Source organism: Lupinus angustifolius, chromosome LG01, assembly GCF_001865875.1.
Source record: "Lupinus angustifolius cultivar Tanjil chromosome LG01, LupAngTanjil_v1.0, whole genome shotgun sequence".
NCBI lineage: Eukaryota > Viridiplantae > Streptophyta > Magnoliopsida > Fabales > Fabaceae > Lupinus > Lupinus angustifolius.
Genome location: NC_032009.1, coordinates 2346405 through 2367878, shown reverse-complemented (window position 1 = coordinate 2367878; position 21474 = coordinate 2346405). Strand labels below are relative to the sequence as shown.

Here is a 21474-nt window from a genome sequence, read left to right as displayed (position 1 = left end):
GGTATAAAACTATTATTGACAATTTGGGCAAAGCCCATGGGGCCTGCCCGTCCGCATGTTTTGGACGGGCAGGGCATGAAAATTGTGTTCATCCGCCCTAAAATGTCCGCCCAACATGCCATTTCGCCCATGGGCATCTCAAATGGACGGACAGGGCGGTCCATGGGCATCAATGAACACTAAAATAAGAAATTTGATGGGTCAAGTATGACAAAAATGTTCTACCCCTTGAGTGCATATAACAATTTTCCAAAATATAATATCTTACCAATTAAATGTATGTCTGATTTATGCAAAACAAAATGTTATGTTTTGTGTTTTTAATCTTACTGTCACACTACTATGTATTCCATGTAATCTAAAGTACTATGTCATTTTTAGCATTTTTTTTAATTTAGGGCGGCCAGCAAGCCCGTCTTGCCCATGTTTAGGGCGAACAGGACATGATATTTCATGCCCTATTTTAAAACGGGTATGCCCATGCCGCCCTAATTTTGGTTGGTATTGTGTGGACATGGGCAGTGCAGGCACGACCACCCTAATTGCCAATGCTATGTAAAACCTTGATAGATCTCTGCCAAAAAGAAAAGTCAAAAGTTCGATTCATAAGAATGACATTTGTTAGGAGAAGCAACCATACAACCAAAAATAAATTACTTCATTACTCATATAGGATTGGAGAATACTCTTGATAGTACCAAACAAATTCAATATACCCTCTCACGTTGAAAATTTGGTTAGGATTTGCAATTAATTTTTTTTTAATTTTTTTAAGAATTTTAATTCCCATTGAATTTTAGAAAAAAACAGACGTTCTCGTTTTCGTTTCAGCTATCCATGTTTCAAACTTGAGACATCAACTTAATCTTAAATTGCATAATTTCACCTTTGACGTATTGCATTGTCTATCAATTTTTACATGAGAAAAATATATATAGTGAGTTCTATATATTCTAATTGTGTCATTCATCGTTAATATTAATTGTTGTTGAAACTTCAAACAAAAATTTAAATGAGTGTTAAATTATGTAATAATTATATATAAATCTTATATATATATATATATATATATATTACATTTTTTTTATTAGGTAAAATGATATTTTTGTTACCTTAACTTAACTAGAAGACAATGCATTACATTTTTTTATATTAGGTAAAATGATATTTTTGTTACCTTAACTTAACTAGAAGACAATGCATTGTGACGTAACTAAATATCTTCTTTGGTTAAGCTTTCATGTTAGTCCTTTTGCCACCTAGTTTTGTAATGTCATCAACAAATGTCATATATGCCTATTATTCATTATTAGTGTAAATTTAAATGATAATTAAATTATCCATAATTTATCTGCATTATTTTTACTAGCGTGTTGTGCCTGTCGACCCGCATTCTTATTGCAATATATAAACTTAAAGAAAAATGTGCATTTAAGAAGATAAAAATCATTATATGATTGTTAGATATTAGTATTGTCTGAAAGTTTTTATTAGTTATTAAGGAGAGATTAATAAGAATAAAAATGGAATATTAAAGTTATGCCATGCATGATGAATACCACTTGTTTTTGCTTTATTAATAGTATATATTTAATAATTAATACACGAATAAAGAATAATACATTTATGGTGCAAAATGATTTTACATTAGACATAGAGTATTATTTTTCATAATTTAAGAAAAATGTTGATTTAAGAAGATAAAAATCATTATATGATTGTTAGATATTAGTATTGTGTGAAAGTTTTTATTATTTATTAAGGAGATATTAATAAGGATAAAAATGGAATATTAAAGTTATGCCATGCATGGTGAATACCACTTATTTTTGCTTTATTAGTAGTATAAATTTAATAATTAATACACGAATAAAGAATAATACATTTATGGTGCAAAATGATTTTACATTAGACATAGAGTATTATTTTTCATAATTTAAGAAAAATGTTGATTTAAGAAGATAAAAATCATTATATGATTGTTAGATATTAGTATTGTGTGAAAGTTTTTATTATTTATTAAGGAGATATTAATAAGGATAAAAATGGAATATTAAAGTTATGCCATGCATGATGAATACCACTTGTTTTTGCTTTATTAATAGTATATATTTAATAATTAATACACGAATAAAGAATAATACATTTATGGTGCAAAATGATTTTACATTAGACATAGAGTATTATTTTTCATAATTTAAGAAAAATGTTGATTTAAGAAGATAAAAATCATTATATGATTGTTAGATATTAGTATTGTGTGAAAGTTTTTATTATTTATTAAGGAGATATTAATAAGGATAAAAATGGAATATTAAAGTTATGCCATGCATGGTGAATACCACTTATTTTTGCTTTATTAGTAGTATAAATTTAATAATTAATACACGAATAAAGAATAATACATTTATGGTGCAAAATGATTTTACATCAGACATAGAGTATTATTTTTCATAATTTAAGAAAAATGTTGATTTAAGAAGATAAAAATCATTATATGATTGTTAGATATTAGTATTGTGTGAAAGTTTTTATTAGTTATTAAAGAAATATTAATAAGGATAAAAATGAAATATTAAAGTTATGTCATACGTGGTGAATATCACTTATTTTTGCTTTATTAATACTATAAATTTAATAATTAATACACGAATAAAGAATAATACATTTATGGTGCAAAATGATTTTACATTAGACATAGAGTATTATTTTTCATAATTTAATTGATAATTAATTACACAAGTAATCACATTTATCAAACAAACAATTTGGTAATTAAATATTTAAATATCGTTAAAACAAGGCATAAAGCATGCCACTCGCTAAAATCAAGTTCCCACCTTTTTTTTATAATTTCAATCCTAATTCTATTTGCTGCAGAAAAAAACCTCTAAAACCCTAACAATGGCAGTTTTCTCTGATCGTTTAGGAATCTATAGACTCCCCCAACATAAATACGTCGACGCAGTTCGTTGGCTTCCACTTCTTTCTGCATTCGATCGATTCGCAGTTCTCGCTTTATTCGATTCCGATTCCGATTCTTATTCCATCGAAATTCACTCTTTTAAACCAAACCCACTTCCATTACAACCCCAATATTCATGGGTATCCCCTTCCCGAATTTCTTCCCTCAAGGCTTCTCAGTTCCTTCAAAAAACCATCATCGCTGCTTCAACTTTTTCCGGCTCTTTGCACGTTCTGTTCTCCGATTCCACCGATGCGTCGTTGGAATCGGAGATTTCGATACCCGAGGGTGCGCTTCATTCGGTGCCGGTTTCTTGCATTGATTTAATGGATAGTGGTGGGGAGTGTGTGACTGTGGGGGAAGATGGGAAAGTGAATTTGGTTAGTATTGGGAATTCTAACTTGAACTATCGTAGGTTGTTTGATAGTAGTGGGTTGGTGTCGTACACGGCGGCGAAGTGGGCGTCGCCGGTGGAGTTTGCTACTGGTGGATATGGGTTTAGTCTTCAGTGGTGGGACCAGAGAAAGCCCGGTGGTCCAGTTTCTCAGTTTAAGGGTGATTGGTAAGAAACATTGTTCAATGGTGGTTACTATTTGAATGAGTATGAAAAGATTGAGTGTTATGTAGACTACAATGTTTTTGTTACCATTATTGCTTTATCACTGAATAGTAATGGTTACATGTAACATTTCTAATACTTGCTTGCTTAAAACCTGTCAAATATTTGTGTGTATGAATGACTTTCATATAAAAGTTGATACTTTATGTAGGTTATTTGCAAAGATGTTTACTAGGTGAATATGTTGCAGGGGTCAGAAATTGACTTCTGGGATAGTGCACTCTATTGACATTCATCCGTCACGAAAGCACACTTGCCTGGTAAGATGGCTATGCAACATATCCTCATTTCTTCATATTCAATCGCTTTTTAGAAAAGCCTGTCATTATTTTGGGATTCTCGACATTCAGTAGTAGACTATTGGTTAAGTACTTAAATACATAAGATATTCAATGGCGTAATTACATGCTGAAGTTGAAATTATGAATGTACTATTACACTAGGACGACTAAAAGTATGTCTGTGATGATACTAATGGGCTTAATTTATCATTTAGCGAAGTTTAAGGCAAGTTTAATTACATTCCGAGAGAACAAAGTGATAGCTATTAGCAGTTTTAGCTTCTGCACTAACAACGGTTTCAACATCTGTATCAGTCTACCCGATGAATGATTATTGTAAAATATTTTATTGAATCTTCTTTTCTCTGTTTTATTTTTTTGTAGTTTTTTTATTCATAAAAAGTTTGGTGGAGTTGGATCTCTGTAGAGCAGATTGCTTCTTGATGTTCATTGCATAGTGTTGAACTTGTATTCTTCTTAGTTTTCTGGAATTATAAATGTTATCAGGCTGGGGGCTCCTTAGGTACTGTTTTCGCTTGGGATCTTAGGTGGCAAAAACAACCAATTACACTTTCAGGAGCAGGGGCTGGTGCTGGCAACACTGCAGTCCAATCAATATCTGAAAGTGAGGTTTGGGAGGTTCAGTATGATCGTTGCATGAAATCAAACACCTCATCGACCCACATTTTACCTTCGATGATCTGCTCGGAGGATGGAATTCTTGCTGTAATTGAGCAAGGTAAGTGTATATGTTCATTGCAATTTGTGACATGTTAAATGTGAATTCATTTGGAATACAATTTATGTTTTTTATAAGTTTAAGGAATTATGAAACAGAGAACATTGAACTGTGTTGTGTGATTGATTTGGTTCACCTGTGATGTAATGCCTTATTCTTATTACATGCATAGGTGAGGAACCTATTGAGCTGTTAGCAGAACCTTGTGCCATCAACAGCTTTGATATCGATCGACATAATCCATCGGTAAGTCGAGGCAAATAATATTGTTTTTATTATGCTGGAATCATTTGAGTATTTGATGATGTTGTTAATTCCTGATGATTTAATGGATTGCCATGCAGGATGTGATTTGTAGCTTGGAGTGGGAAGCAGTAGCCATATTGACAAGACAATAATATTCAGAGTCCTAGTCTTTGGTGGCTTAAAAGTTCAAAAATGGATGCATTTTATAGCTGATGGAAGAAGTGTAGCCTTTTGCAGACTATTATGTATGCTGTCATGTTCTGTTCCCTTTGTTAATGCAAATTATATGAAAATGGATATTGTACAATGTGCAGCATTAGCGCCAGTATTCACAACTGCAGACGAACCATTCAATGATGAACTTCATGCTGTATTCACAACTACTAAGATGTCAATTCTTATGTTTTAAATTCATTATAAAAAATGATATTTTTGTTTGGTAGAAGGTTGAATTAAAACTAGTCTCGTCAGTTCAAATCAGCTAAAATCTATGCGGATGTGGTACTATTTTCCCCTTCAAGAAAAGGTTAAAATATTCAAATAATTCAAACTAAAAGTAGATCAACTTTAATTTAATTTGACTAAACTCCTACAAATATATAATTATCAAATTATTCTTATTTTACCACTATAGAAAAATCACTTATCAATAAAAATCTCTTATTTCATTTTGAAGTGTATTTTTAATTTTGTCATTTTCAAATGACACAGAACATGCTTACTCATGGGATGTATTGGGGTTTGGAAAGTTCTAAGTGGTACATGTGGATGAAAAAATACTCGTTGAGAGAGTTAGCCTCATATCGGGTTCGGAAACGAGTTAGTAACATGGGATATTAACCTTACTCAAGAAGTGTGTGTATGTTTTTTTGGTCACATAAATAGGAGTATAATAAAATATGTATACATGTCATTTAAATTATTTTCTTATTTTTTACAGGAAGTGTGTCTTGTTGATTGATATGAAGGGGAATTAATCGAGGGTGCACAGAAATTCCAAGGCCCATAAAAAGGGTGAGAGAAATATTCTGAAGGCCCAAAAGTTAACAGAAAATTGTTAGGAAGCACTGTGAAGAGTCCTTAACAGCAAAATAAAATAAGATTGAGGAGTGAGGTTCCTTTTTATCCACAACCACATCAACAACATCCTCAACTGAAAGAAGAAGGAACAATAATCACTTCTCAACCATGGCTTCTGTTACAGTTAACTTATCATTCGCCTTCAATAATCTCTCATTAACATCTTCTTCTTCTTCTTCTTCCACTACTCGTGTTTCTTCTCACTCTTCACTTCGATTCCCTCTTCTCAACACTAACTCACTCAAACTCCATTGGTCAACCAACATTTCTGCTTCAATTCTTCTTCCTCAAAAACCTTCAATTCTTCTTCCTTCAAAGCTTCGCACTCTCACCGTTGTATCCGCCAAAAAAGGCTACAAAATGAAAACACACAAGGTCCTCCTTTCCTCTCTCTCCGTCATTCTTCTTCTTTTTGTCTCAATTAACACTGCTCATCCAATTTGGTTATTTTGTTCATGAAAGAAGCAAGAATAAAAAAATCAAATCATAACATGCTGAAGATTTAGGTTGATATTATCCTCAATTGTGTTTTGGAAGTATAATATTTAGACCTTATTGTTTGAATGTCGTTTTGATTATGTTAGTAGGCATCAGCAAAGCGATTCAGGGTAACAGGTGCAGGCAGAATTGTGCGTAGAAGAGCTGGAAAGCAGCATTTACTGTACAAGAAGAATTCAAGGAGGAAATTGCGACTCTCCAAAATGGTGCCATAATTTCTTTACATTATCCATATATTTTCCTACTATGCTTTCTTTTAATACTTTAATGATCCTTTATATCTTAATCTATGTTGCATGGTAACAGATAATACATAAGAGTATGGGATATATATGATATCATGAGTAAATATGATGGTTTTATAAAAAAATGAAGATATAATGAAGGATAAAATGGGAAGGTTGCATTAGTCAGTCCACAGGCAATGACGAAAACTTTGTTGAATAGTTGTGATACAGATAAAACAATATATATATATCATAAAAATTAATAAAAATATAAAATATATGGAAAAGAGATAAAATAGAATTTATCCACTTGTCGTCATCTCGACTGTAGTCCAATGCCTTTTCTTAGTTATTTGGTGAGAATGGAAGTTTGCCATCATGTATGATGATTTTGTGGAGGGTAAGATTGCAAGAGCGAGAACATGCTTTGAGGGAGGTAATTAGTGAGAATGGAACTTTAATTCATATCTCCATTTTTTGTTAGTAGTCTGAGGCATACAGCAGTGGATACAAAGACAACACAGATACACAACCAATTGGGAAGTATCTGTGTATCGTAGATCCTAATTCATTGATATTTTTCTTTTAATGTTATCCGTATGCTTCCATGGAGAAGTATGTGTTTATTGTATAGGGCTAATTTCAATGACAACAATTGCCAAACTGGGATGTTTCTTCTTTTATTAATCATAAATTACTGAGGGGTTTAAGTATTGAGTTTTCATCTTTGAATGTAAGAATTCTGCTTTGTGTGCCATATAGTTTTAAAGATGCGAGGTTCATTTTAGAATATGTAGCGTGGTTACTTGATCACAATCTAGATTGCAAGATGTGAGGTCCATTCCATATGCTTGCAATCTGGTCTTAGTTTTCTGGATTGCTTTTGGTGCTAGTAGGCTCTGTTATTTGGCTTGTGAAGTACGTTTATCCTAAATTCCTAATGCTGTGTAGTCCTATATCCTTTCTTAGCCAAGAGTATCTTAAGAGTGTAAAAGCAAGAAGATTGTTAATGATAGATTTTTTCACAAGCGGTTTGGTGGCTCTTGTGGTAGAGTTGGTAGTTCAGTCTTAGAACATCTGCACTTGGTGTATAATTAAAATAATCTGAAGTGGTTTTGGAAGTGGATATCTTCTGGTAGTTTTTTGCTTTTCATGTCAATATTTTGATGCTTGAAGACAATGTTGATCATATGTACTAATTTTGAGGAAAAAGGTCTTATAACTAGTTTAACAAGCACTCATAGTTGCTGCCCCCTCCCTTTTCTATGAAATCTCAATTATCATAAAATTGAGTTTGGTGCTTATTCTTTTTTTCCTTCTTTCTTGACTGCTCTTTACTTTTGTGCACCAAATACAAAGTTCATATCAAGAATGATAATAGATATATTGTGTAGCATTTCTGTTTCGAAGATGACGCTAGATATATTGTACACAGCTTAGATATCTGACTTGGATTCAAAAAAATGGTGTCATTTGACTTGAAGTTAGATATACTGTAAATTCTGCCTCTCTGGATTTTCTTATTCCCGTTGCATGGAGTCTTTGTTCTTTGAGTAATTGCTCACTTTATTTTATGCCAAGATAGTGATTATGTAAAGTCTTTCTCTAAGTGGTAGCTCTAGGAGGTTTCAGCAGTTTGTAATTTCGAATGAATAAGTTATTGGATCTAGTTTGGTAGTATTGTATGAAGCCATGGGATTGGCGTTCTCATGTCTAACTCTTTTTTATTGTCGTCGACAGCACCCAGTCAGCAAGAGTGACTATAACAATGTAATTGGAGCTTTGCCATATCTGAAAGCAAACAGAAAAGGTAATAGAAGTCCTCTTTGCAAAACTGAGCAAGCTGAGTTAGAAGCCAGTCAACAACAAGAATGACTATAACAATGTAGTTGCAGAATTGCTTTTATTCTAGCAACCTGTTACTTCTCCAATCCGTTTTTACATCACCTCAAATGTTTTATTTCTCAAATGAAGTTGGGTAGTTTTTCCTCGGTGAAAGTGGTATCCCTTCCTGTATTACGCAACAATTGGTATTTATTGTATTGCAATTTCTATTCTTCTAGTATTTACTATTTACCATCTTACAGTTTAGCATTGCAATTATTTTGCAAACTACTGTGAATCACAGAATCATCAGAATCCAATCTTATATCTTAGTGTTATAACTGCCATCTGAAGTTGAATGATGCACATTATTTAGGTGAGTAAAATTGATAGTTGGTGAGTAACAAATAAAACTATAAAAGTAAAGCATATATCATTTTATAATGTAAAACTTACATACAATTACTTGACATGAATGAATTTTAGGAATTATATTTGGCAAAATATGTTTTTTAGTGCTCCTGTTTTTGTGTTTTTTCAACTTCAATTCTTAATTTTTATATGCTTCGTATATGTCATTAGTTTTTGACAAATTTGTCTCAACCGTTCACTCCATTTGAAATGATAGTATGGAGTTAATAGTTGAATATAATGGGAGCACATATGCTGTTCCATAATGTGTCGCTGACCAATCATAAACAGTGACACATAAAATAATAGATTATTTTGGGACAGCATATGTGTACCCGAATATAATAGGGTCACTTGAAAAGAAAATTTAATGGATTCTCATTTACTTCACAAGAAATTCATGCTAACAATTTGAAGCTCAAATTTACTACACAAAACATAACTTTATAAGATTGATTAATTAATATGTTCATTTACAAAGCAATGGGATTGTTTTCTCATGAGCGGTTTTTCCAGAGTCCCAATTTTTATTCTCTTTGAAAATGTTCACCAATGAATGCAACTCTTTTAGATTGTTTGCATTATCATATATGTTTTTATTTTTACCCTAGATCATTACCATTATTTTAACTTAGCTGGCTTGTACCTCTGGTATTATTTCATAATATATCTGTAAACGCCTTTAAAAAGAAAAGATTGTCCAAAAATCAAACTAACTTAAAATATCATAATTTAATTGCCAAATAATAGTATTGATGCTTTCATATGCATGTCACTGTATACAACAATCTTCATATGTTGATTGTTACAAATATCTTCCACAGAACCTGGCATGAAAGAAGAAAAAAAATGAGCATTCCTATATTATCCTACTAAATCTTCCTACCATAAAAAGGTGACATATATCATTTGTAATCCAATCATTAATAATTAAAATATCTTATTGTGATACATGTCATCTTCTTATGGGTAGAAAAATATAGTATGAGGATATATCATTTTCCGGAAAAAAATCTTTAAAGACTAATTATTTAAAACTTGAATTTTGTTAGTTATCATTTTTTTCATTAACCTGTAACATTAATAATCATGTATGGGTTTTGGGGTATTGGGTTGTTCCGCAAAGTAGATGACCACTGACCTCGACTGAGGATCGGAATCATCCTTCAAGTGGTCATTGTGAATAGTAATCATTGATATTTTTAGTTATATTAATTCATATTGGAAATAAGAATATAAATATGAACATATATTTTGACAAGCATGACATCTTCACACAAAGATGCACTTAGTTCAAAATGTTTTTTCAACAGCCTGAGTATTTTAAGTTTGAATGATAGGTATGTAGAACAATTCATTAGCAATTGATCTATGCAATTAATCAAGGCATTTGATATAGTGGGATCCACTTACTTCAAGAAAGTTTTTTAAACTTGGCATTTATCCTAATCATTAATTATAAAGAAATCTAATAATTTAGAACTATTCATTAATTTAAATCATTAGATTTCCCTAGAATTAATGGGTAGCTAGGATGTAAAGTAAATTTAAAAAATGAATTCAGTGTTGATACTTGCCGATATTCTTAACAGATATTCTGGCTTTCAGGGAACGTCAATTTTCTACTTCACCAAATTTGTAAGCCGCGTACATCTAATCTTCTAATGTTAAATGCATATGAACTAGTAAATCAAAGACGTGGGTAAAATTTTGTTTACCAAATCAATTCTGAAAACTTAGAAAAAAGATGAACACCAAAAGTCCAAATAAACAAGTAAGTGCTAAAATAATATTCACAATTTAAATAGTACCACCAAAGGTAGAAAATATATGTACAAATGGTCAAGTTCAACACTCATAAAGAGCATTTCTAACTTTGATTGTTGTTTTATATATACTATTGAATTCTTCCATCATGTCTTATCTGCCAGTAGCATGAAGCAGGAGGATCAGGAAGGAGATGATGAATGAATCGCGGTATCGGGCAACATGGCTACTGTCACTAGGAAATATTCACAGCCAACAGGGAGACCATATGGGTTTGTAGTTGATCCTGAATTCAAGGTCAACCGGTCAGTCGCCATGTCAGAGGTCAATGAATCTGCCCTTCCATGCTCCGTTTGAGTCGAAGTAGGAGGCAGCGCCTTCACAATCTGGCGTTCAATGTGCACAATTTGTCCAACAATGTAGTCAGGTCTGCTCGGAAGATGGTCTGCAAAGAGAGCCACGGATTCCGTAGATAAGTAGTAGTTAGAGTAGTTCCTATTGATTGCCTCATAATGCCCGGATGGAGTGAGGACAAAGGCAGCAACCCCATGAACTTCAAGGCAACCAAAGGAAATCTTCTCTTTATTAGCCTGTGTCAAGAATTTTGAATTGTTAGAAATTTGTGTCTATACGCAGTCATAACAAAAAAACATGCATGTTATTAAGTAATCATCAGATGTAGTCACATGCTGTCAAAAAACAACAAACCAGGATCCAGAATAAACACAAGGATAACAAATTACCTGTTTCTCTACTTGATGCTTACTGTAATAAGTCTTGAACTGTTCCATTTTCTCCTCCAATTCTTTCCGGCGCTGTTCCTTAGCAGCTTCCATTCTTATGTACTCCTCAAGCAGCTCTTTACGATGCCTTGACAATAAGCCAACTTTATCGGCCAATACACAAATACACTTTCGGAACTCAGCAATATCATCATCATCTTTGTCGTCAGCAGAACTGAAAAGAGAGAGAGAAGAGTTCAATCACCCTTCTTGTCGCAGTTCATGAAAAATAAAAATTATCACTGCAAACTACATCAGTCTAGCACAATAGCTTAGAATTTGGTCTATCTGATATAGACAGAAGGGACCTTTTTCGGCATAATTATCATGTATGTAGTATGACACAACCCCTCCCATGAAAAGCGGAGCATGCAGCAGGGGGAGGGGGACTGCTTAGTTAATTGCAAAATGAATTTACTTGTTATAGATGACCATTTAAACTTCACTAACAGAAAATATGTACTACCTAAATGTGTGCATGCTCTACTTATGTTATTGGTTATTGAGTAAGTGACGAAGTGATTTTGTTACTTTCATCGTCTACAACTCTACCACCATAAAACCTTCTCCTCTAAGTGGGGAATGGGTATAATATTTTCCATCGACATGCCATAATAATGTATCTTACAAGTAATTAATTTAAACAGCTTACTTGGCTAAAGATTGTGCCAAGATACACAGTGAATCTGCAAAACCAGCCACACCACTAGGAGAATAAACACAGGTCTTGAGTCTGTCAAAAAGGCCGCGCATTTTAAGAACCGATGCATGCAGTAAGTTATACTCTGAGGCCCTCCTGTCAGCAGAACTCTTTTGTGTTTGAGCTTCCTCTCTTGCCTCATGTAAACAATTCTCCAGGTGAGCACAATTCATCTGTAGTGAAAGAGGTTTAACATTAAAAATATACAAGGCAAGCATAACGAGCCCGAACAATAATTATGAAAAGCACTGAAAATTTCCCTTATGGATAAAAAAATCAACTGTTAGTTAACCTTCATCCTAGATTCCTTCTAATACTATACAAGTTAAAGATGGCAATTTATTAATCAACTATATCATAAAAGGCAAGCACAACAATGCCCCAATAATAATTATGAAAATTACCCTTATGGATACAAAATTCAAGAGTTGGATAATCTTCATCCTAGATTCCTTCCAATCCTATACAAGTTATAGATGCCAATTTCTTAATCAGCCATATCAACTCACCTTCACGTCATAACTCTCAAACACATAGAAATAAGAATCAATAATGAAACTTTTTTGGTTGGCTTTTATCAAGATATTTAATCAAGCTAACAGAATTTCAACACATGTCTGCAGAAGGCTATGCTCTTGCGAGCTTAACTCTTCTTCTGTATACTAGCCATGAGTCAGCAAAACTCAGCTTCACTCAGATTTAGTAAGCAATCAAATGCAGATGCTTAGGAAATTCATTATCAATATTGCCACCTACGTCATTTAAATGGATCAACAATGCACAAAAAATTGAGTACAAGAATAAAAGATAGGTGTTGATGGTGGAGGATATGGGAGACAACAGAAATGACTAATTTCGATTTTGGGTCATTGACAGAATAATCTCAACACTCTTCCAGGTGATTTAGAAGTAGAATGGATCAATGCATGTTCGTGTAAGACAGAGGATAAAAAGCAGAGATTGGAAAATGATATTAATGATTTAATGTAATAAACAGAAAGAAAATAAGCAAAAGTTGAGGAGAATAAAGCAACTAGTTTCAGAAAATTAAAATGAAACTGACAATGATATGCATCTAAATCAGTTCCACACACTGTTACCTGAGATTCATCAAGTAGTTCTTTATTTCCTTCCAACTCTCTTTTGAGCACCGTGACCTCTTCCATAGCAGCTTCAAGCTTGATTTCAGTTTCACTCAAATGGTTTGACTTATCTGTTAGTGCACTTTGTAGTTCCAATAACTTATCATTGTCTGCTTTGGAACCCAACTCTGGAAAAACTGCTGAGTCACAAGGTACTAGGTCATGTGTTGCAGGCATGCTCTCGGCAGTAGAACTGTTTGTTAGCGACATGCCTGATTGTCCAACAACCTTATCTTTCTTGTCCATATGAACACTTTGCATTTCTTCACGATGAGGCTCCATCATAGATGAATCCAACATGTTTTCATCCACCCCATCTAAAGTATGGTCTGCTGTGAACAGTCCAAGTTTTGCATCCAAAGAATTTGAGATGCATGAAACCTCATCCATGGGCTCAGAAGTAGAAATGCATGGTAGATTAGCTTCACCGCTTGCGTATTCTGACTTACCCTTATCAACCAGGGGAGAAAAGCCGGCCGCATCATTTACACTGGACAACTTTTGCCCCTGTTCGTACTGATCAGACAATTTCTGCTCCAATTCTCGAATACGTTTCTCATATGAAACACACTGCAACTGCTTCATATTAAGCATGGAGTGGATATGTTTAACATATTCATCTTTCAAGTGCAAGGCTTCAGCTGTCTTCTCTGTGGCATTCTTCAGTATATTATCCACCCTTTCATCATCCAGTGACTCATACTCAATCTCAGGGAAGAGAGAACATATTAAAGCTATTCTAGAAGCAAGCTCTGCTTTCAGTTTAGCATTCTCAACTTCCATCTTGCTAGTTCCAGCAATTTCTACTAACTCACTATCACCAAGGCTGTCCTCAGAATCATATCTATCAATTGAGTCAGCAGTAATATATACAGCTTCGGCTGAGTGGGAGCCATCAGTAGTCAAAGCAGATGTAACTTTAAAGCTACCATGTTTGTCTAACCTGGATGTTATACCTGCTAGATACTCAGGAGCATACCGATCTATATCTGATATGTCAATATTAAGTAAGGCAACATCAAACGGAGCTATATTAACATCACAATGGTTAGGAGTGTCGAACAGTCCCATAGATGCTAATACATCTCTAGGTATGCAGGGACAATGTGCTCTTAGAAACTCCTCCCGTCTCCTGATCTCAACCTCCCGCTTTGTAGCAAGCCTTTCAGCCAGTTGCCCAGCCATACCCATGTACAGCTTCATAGAAGCCTTTCGTCTCACTATTTCCGCAAGGCAAGCTCTATATACGGGACCAATGCCATGGAACAACTTTAAATCCATAAATAAGCCATCCTGACGAGCCATTGCCTCTTTAAATACAGGGAACTGTAGCTTTTGATCTTTGATGAGGTAAGAAACATAAGTTACGTTTTGCATGTAACTGTGCACGAGGAGGTTCATTTCATTCTTCTTTTCCTTGCAGAAGTCAAGTAGCTTAGAAATAGCATGATCACAAGCCTGCATCTCAGGCAAGTGATTTTTCTCATGAACATCATACATAGGACCCAAGGCTGAGACTGCATCATGGGGACGCAGTGAGGAGGACAATTGGGAGGATAGACAATCATCCACAAGTTTCTTTACAGTGTTGACATCTTTGCTGCAGAAACCCACATAAAAATGTAATTTATGAGCTGTGCTGATAACATCGATGAACAGAAAGTACCTCAGAATATAAAAGTATAAAATTGTGGAACAATAAGTATAAATAGAACTACAGCAATCAATATGAGTAGAGCAAGTAATATCTGGAACCAAGTACAATCTCATATTGCTTCTCCTTACTTGGTCCAAAAATTAGAAAAGAAAATTTTCAACTTTACAAACTTCATAATCATCATATAATGGGACCAGGAGGTTGCAGGAACGGTGCATAATTAAATAGATCAGACTGGCAAATAGTTTGTGTCAAGTATAGAATCGGAATTTAAATATTGAACTCATGAAACTGGCAGCAAAATTACAACTTCAAGTCGGGATAACATATTAACCATAGATGCTTCCTCAGAAAAAAATAAAGTGCGTACACAGTTATAAAAAACCTGAAAAATAAAAGAAACTAACCTCAGAGATTGCATGATACTCTTTTGTTCATTAATATATCTGTGATTTTCTTTAATTGCTTGTTCCAAATTCTTCATCGGGAGGAAAGCCCTAGTGGACAACAATTCCTCGACCCGACGCTTCACTTCCCCAAAAGTCTGCTTAAACTGTGAAACTTTATTCTCAAACTGTTTGTGGGAGCTGGTGCAATTTTCCACTGACTTGCGCAACTGGTCTTCCTTCACCAAATCCAGTAAGCATTTGCGATTAACTGTTTGCAAAGCAGGGTGAAGTTTGACCGATCTTAGTTTCTCAACATCCCTTCCAAAATTCACCACAAGATCAGAATGTATCCTATGTTGTAGCATATAACGTTTCATAAAGTCCCCATAGTTCTGGTTAATCATTCTATAATACTGATCTAAATTACCCCTTGCTACCTCAACTGCTTTTTCTTGAACCATCTGTTCTCTCAAAAGCCTCTCACAATGCTCATATTTCATTAAGGTGTTATTATAAATTATGTTTCCTTTACGATAGTGGAACCTGAATTGCCGTTCATAAGAAGGCAAAGCCTTCAAAGCAGGATCTGAAGCATCATCAAGCGGGTGCAAGTCATGGTTGGGAGGTGGTGATGGAGGCTCGAAATAACTTGGAAGATCAACTTGCTCACGTGGGGGAGGTTGTGCATTGTTCTGAAGCCTTGCTTTATTGAATATGAACACTTCCCTTTCATTAGATGGACACTTGAATGCGGACAGCGGCCTTTGTGGCTCGAGTTTCATATCCAAACAAAGAACAAGCTGATCATTGAAACTAATACCAGTAATAGATTCAACAGACCGCATAACTTCCTCGACGAGGGTGTTCTCGTCACAATTCAACTCAAATGAGTGTCCGTTCTCAGCAATATGAACCAAAAGCTGGCCTTCATGGACCAAGCTTCTGGTAATGCTGGAGCTCATCCTATTCAAATCTCTACCACTAAATCTCAATCAACTCAACAGCACCTTAATCACAAAACTCTTGCTCCCACAAAAAAAGGGAATTCAATTACCGGTTACCCTCAAATCAAAATCTCAGCTTTAGCTGAAACTGAAACACAACACCCCCAAACAATTCAGTTATTTTTTACCACACAAATTTCAAACAGAAAAAAAAAGGAAATTGTTTTCGACTTGGAACCTAATAAATTCTCAGATAAATTAATCTAGAAACGAGACAAGCCATCGGGCAGATAAAAACAAAGCAACCTTTATGACAAAATTACAACGCAATGCAACAAAAGTTCAACTTAGAACATACCCAACAGAGAAATTGATGGGAAAATAGAAACTTTACCCTCGGATCCTGACATAAACCCTAGTCAAAAGAAACCCAACTGGGAGAAATACCAAAAAACGATGACAACAGTGAAAACTCCGTTTATAGATAATAAGAGAGAATAGTTATTATGACCCAAAAGTGAAAATTAGAATTCCAGAAGAGATGCGTTGAAAAATAAACCAGGTTCAATCTAGTAAGTGACAGCGGATACAGAATGTAATTGAGTTATTTAATAGGAATGGAAATTAGAAGAAGAAAAACGATAAGGCGAAAATCAAGGAATGTTGAGAAAGATAGTTAGAGAATAATACGTGGAGATTATGATCTATCTGCCACAATCTCTCATTTTTCTTAACAAATAAGCAGAACAAGGTTAGGTTGTTACGGAACCAAACCAACCTGTGATGATTTCAAATAAATCATTATAATAATATAACGTTGTTTCCCACACCCCTTCCTTTCTCTATTGTTCTTCTTCTTTCCGCATTTTTTGTTACTTTGTTGGGAAAATCCAAAGAGAACCTTTCGTGGGAAGTAACACTACGAGCAGAAGAAGATCATGGAAGAACTGGAAAAAAAAAAATGAAGTGTCTGTTATATAGAGACATTATTTGGTATTCCCAAATTCATTGAATCATATTCAATTCATACTAAATCTCATATTTTAATTTATATAGTCTTCACAAATTCATTGAATCATATTCAATTCATATTAAAACTCTGAATTTAATTCATCTATTAATTCATTTTATTGAATTTGATCAAATCCATTGGACTTTCTAATTATTTTACAAAATTGAAGCCAATATCATCTTTAAAAAACACTTTTTCAAAAACATATTTTTATGAAAACATTTTGTTAGATGAAATTTCAAAATCACTTTTTCAAAATTATGTTTCTAATAAGTTTTACTTTCTCTTTATTTTGTTATTTGAAAGTTCTAATCATCTTTCACTCATCAATCTTAATGGAAATATTTTTTTTGAACTTTTAGAAAATTATATATATACATATATTCAAACGAATATATAAGTATATACTATATCTATTAGTGTATTGAATTTTTAAAATTATTGATTGGATTTACACCCATTTAAATACTTTAAGTCATGAGTGACAATAAACTGAACTAACTTGGTATTCGTTTGAAACTTGATTCATTATTTACCTTTATAAACTTGATTCATAAACTAAACGAGCTTAACTTAAGCTGGAAATTGAGCTCGTTAAATAAACGTCTAAACTTGAGTTGGATATAATTCGACTAATTAGGTTCATGAATTGGCTTAATAGTTTTTTATATATATAAATAAATATATATAATATATTTAAAAACTAATTTTTATATTTATTATGAACGATACATTATTTTTTATATTTACTGGTATTTTATATATAAAACATTTTTAAGTATTTTTAAAATTTTAATTTATTATTTGAGTTGTCCAAATGAACCATTCGAATTGAACCGAACAGTTTGCGAACTTTAATCGAGCTAAAAAACTAACTCATATCGAACTCGAGTCCAGTTTCGAGCTGAGTCAATCTTTATCGAGCTAAATCGAGTTGAGCTCTGGTTCGACTCAGTTCGACTTATTTCCAACCCTACTTTAATTTAAATACATGATTTATATATTTAATTTATATTAGTTTTGCACAAATGGTGAATAATACTATCACCCACATATAAAGTCATCATGGAATGGATCAACTATTATTTCATTCTTTGAATTTGGATTTACCTTAAATGATACAAGCTTGCATAAAATATTATTTTTCTGGTTTTTGTATTACGTGTGAGTATCATTTCAAAAAAATAATGTTTTAAGAGCATTTATGTGAATAAGTTTTAATGGGAAAATTGGATTCCCTTTTTAATTATTATATTTTCATATATACCATGACAAAAAAGTGATAGATGGAAGTTGAGGAACCATGCCACATATATACACCATGGATGAAGGAGTGGGGGGAATCTTGAGAAAAAAACTTCTTATATATATTAGGAGGCATGGTTACTCCTAAGCTTAAAAAATATTGTTTAAGGAACAAAGAAATAAAAAATTTGCATTAAAAATCATAATATTGAGATTTTTAATATATCAAATGAAGAATTTAGATCCTCTCTAAAAGCATTAAAAGGCTTTCATCCTAATTAAAATTTTTAATTGTCTTACTTGATTGTTAATGTATGATTAAAGTTTTTTTTGACAAAGAGAGAATGAAAAATAGTGATGCAAAGAACTCATATTCAATATCCATTAAGAATGACAATTTTTAATTTAAAATCCCTCTATGCTGGAATTCTTTGCTCAAAATCCTTGACAATGTTATTAATGGACTTGTAAGTCAATTAACAACTTTATTTGATTAAAGATAAGTCAATAATCATTTTTATATATTTTATCAATGGACTTATAACTCAATTAACGACTTACCAAACATAATAAATAATCATTTTTAGATACATAAATGGACTTATAAATCAATTAATGACTTTATTTGACCAAAGATAAGTCAATTGCTATTTTTTAGATTCATTTTTTTAAAACAAAATCACAAACTTAATTTTACGCTCAAATTGATAAACCAATTGAAACAACTACGTTATAAAAGTTGGTGGCTTATAAGACTTTTACATCATTTTTGACTTATGAATTGAATAATTATCTAGTTTTATCAAACACTTCAAGTTTAGGCAGCTGAATTATGAGCAACAAGCTTTCAGTCTCTAATTTTTCAACCAAATTCCAATTATGTAGCAGTCTACCAACTTTTTAGTCTTCAACTCCGTTTTTTTCAATTAATTTCATAAAATATAGTCATAAATATAATGTATCAAAACATACATTAGGCGTTCATTAAATTTCTACTTCAACACTCGTAGTTGGGTAGTGTATGGTCACATCGTCAACCAAATACTCTGATTACGTGGCAAGTGGGTGATATATGCTCATAAGAAAAATACATGCATCTATAGTGCATTGAGTTCTATATATTAATAGTATATTATTCATTATTTATATTTAATTATTTTGATTTTTTTTTAAAATAATTTAAATGAATTATAAATGATGAAACGACCGTATATAATCTTTATATTGACTAGCGTGTTGACAGACAGTGTTGTGCATGCCAACCCATTTTTAAATAATTTATAATGTGTAGTTTGTATATCATAAATGACAATATAATATTTTGTGTTAAATATTTGTCATCTATAATTGAATGTATTCGATAGGTGTAATGTTCAATTTTTAACATTCATATTCTACATTAAAAAACTAATAGTTATAATGTAAGAAAGAAGAAATAGTTAATCAATTAATATGGAACATACATTGGGTGGAGATAAACATTAGGTTATATATAATTTTTTTTGTAAAAATTAGAAAATAGTGAGGGCAAAATAGGAAGAACCACAAATTACACCATGATGAATGGTTATTTTGAGTTTTAGTATAGATAATGCATAAATATTAATCTTTGTACATTAATAGATGACCATAGCACTAATTATAGATTTAGTTGCTGACAGTGGTATAAGCAACCAAAGCAAACAACAAAAACATGAGTAACCTACGAAAGATAACAAATGAAGAATCGAAATGACTCTACCCCTGCCATCATGGATAATATTGGACAATGATTAGTCAATATTATTGCAATTTCAAGCTACCTTTTTCAAGTTATCTAGTGACATTATAAGATATATTCCATTTCACATCCTCATTTTCTACCTGACACACCAAAATCATATCTCCATCGTTAATATTGTTAAATTAAATAAATTTCCTGTCCACGGTTATTTATAACATCTGCTCTGTATTTTTGAAAAAAAAAAGCAATTATTATTTTAAATTGAGAGACAAAAGTGTCATAACAAAATTTGAAGGTAAGAAGTATCACGTCATATTATTATTTTATTTTATTTCTTATACACTCTCCTCTTTTTCCAATAATAGTAGTTCATGAATCACGATCTACGGCAAGTTCATGGAACGGTGGCTGGTCAGAAAACATGATAATGTTAGAATAAAGGGTCAGTTTCATTTGTCATCCAAATTTGAATCAGATGCCTCAGGAACAATCACAGAATATATTCATGCAGGAAAGAGGACCGCAATTACCAGAGTGCTCTTGCACTTTTCTTTTTTCTTATCCAAATAGGGTTTACATATGATTTATAATTTGAGTATTGTTACATACTACTCATTCTTAAATAGTTTTTAGGTTAAGTTAGTTAGGATTATTTTTACTTTAAATGGTAGCTTAGATTTCAAACAATTACTAAGTTCTATTGTATAAATTCTTTATACTTTACCTTTGTGTATACCATTTCAAATAATGAAAGTTTAATATATTTTCTTCTCTTTTTGCTTTTTCAATTCCCTTCTTTTATTTTCTAGTTGAATTATCAAGAAACTAAGAAATATAAGATTTAAATATGTGTTGAAGTTATTTCGAATTAGAATATAGGGTAAATATGATTTTCGTCCTAATGTATTAAAATTGTATTTAATCCTCATCTATTTTAATTTTAATATTAGGTGTTTTACTAATTCATACGGTGGCCAATTATAACACATCATTGAAAATTATTAAAACTAAAACAATGAATTATAGTATAGACTAAAAACTACATAAAAAAGTTTGGAGACTAAAATTATAAATACAAATGTTTTGAAGAGTAAAATATATTTAAGCCTTCAAAATAAAATATACCAAAGAGCAGCGTGTTGAAGTTACAAAAATAAGGCTGCTTGAAAGAGTTTGGTACGTTAGTTGCTTTGAATTCTCAAGGACAAGTTTGGCAACCACGT

At 32.5% G+C, this 21474-nt stretch overlaps 3 protein-coding genes and 1 long non-coding RNA gene across 5 annotated transcripts; 3 read left to right on the top strand and 1 right to left on the bottom strand.

Annotated features, from left to right (window-relative positions):
- LOC109346607 (nuclear pore complex protein NUP43) lies at positions 2829-5240 on the top strand. The gene is made up of 5 exons (XM_019586268.1): positions 2829-3527; positions 3775-3844; positions 4373-4604; positions 4777-4850; positions 4949-5240. Exons 1-5 carry the CDS (start codon positions 2905-2907, stop codon positions 5000-5002), a joined length of 1053 nt encoding a protein of 350 aa, XP_019441813.1. The 5' UTR covers positions 2829-2904; the 3' UTR covers positions 5003-5240.
- LOC109346616 (50S ribosomal protein L35, chloroplastic) lies at positions 5939-8739 on the top strand. The gene is made up of 3 exons (XM_019586281.1): positions 5939-6305; positions 6518-6634; positions 8396-8739. The coding sequence occupies exons 1-3, from the start codon at positions 6039-6041 to the stop codon at positions 8528-8530; spliced, it is 519 nt and encodes a 172-aa protein (XP_019441826.1). The 5' UTR covers positions 5939-6038; the 3' UTR covers positions 8531-8739.
- On the bottom strand, positions 10652-17161 carry LOC109346592 (autophagy-related protein 11-like). 2 transcript variants are annotated; one of them, XM_019586235.1, is made up of 6 exons: positions 16630-17161; positions 15346-16419; positions 13240-14881; positions 12092-12312; positions 11401-11614; positions 10652-11247 (listed from the first exon to the last, which is right to left on the bottom strand). In XM_019586235.1, exons 2-6 carry the CDS (start codon positions 16287-16289, stop codon positions 10840-10842), a joined length of 3429 nt encoding a protein of 1142 aa, XP_019441780.1. In that variant the 5' UTR covers positions 16290-16419; positions 16630-17161; the 3' UTR covers positions 10652-10839. The 2 variants fall into 2 exon arrangements, with proteins under 2 accessions (XP_019441780.1, XP_019441790.1); XM_019586245.1 differs by having other exon boundaries at positions 15346-16334; positions 17050-17138.
- On the top strand, positions 11217-11617 carry LOC109346625. Its single transcript, XR_002107543.1, has 2 exons — positions 11217-11322; positions 11369-11617. It is a non-coding gene; the product is annotated as an uncharacterized LOC109346625 (long non-coding RNA).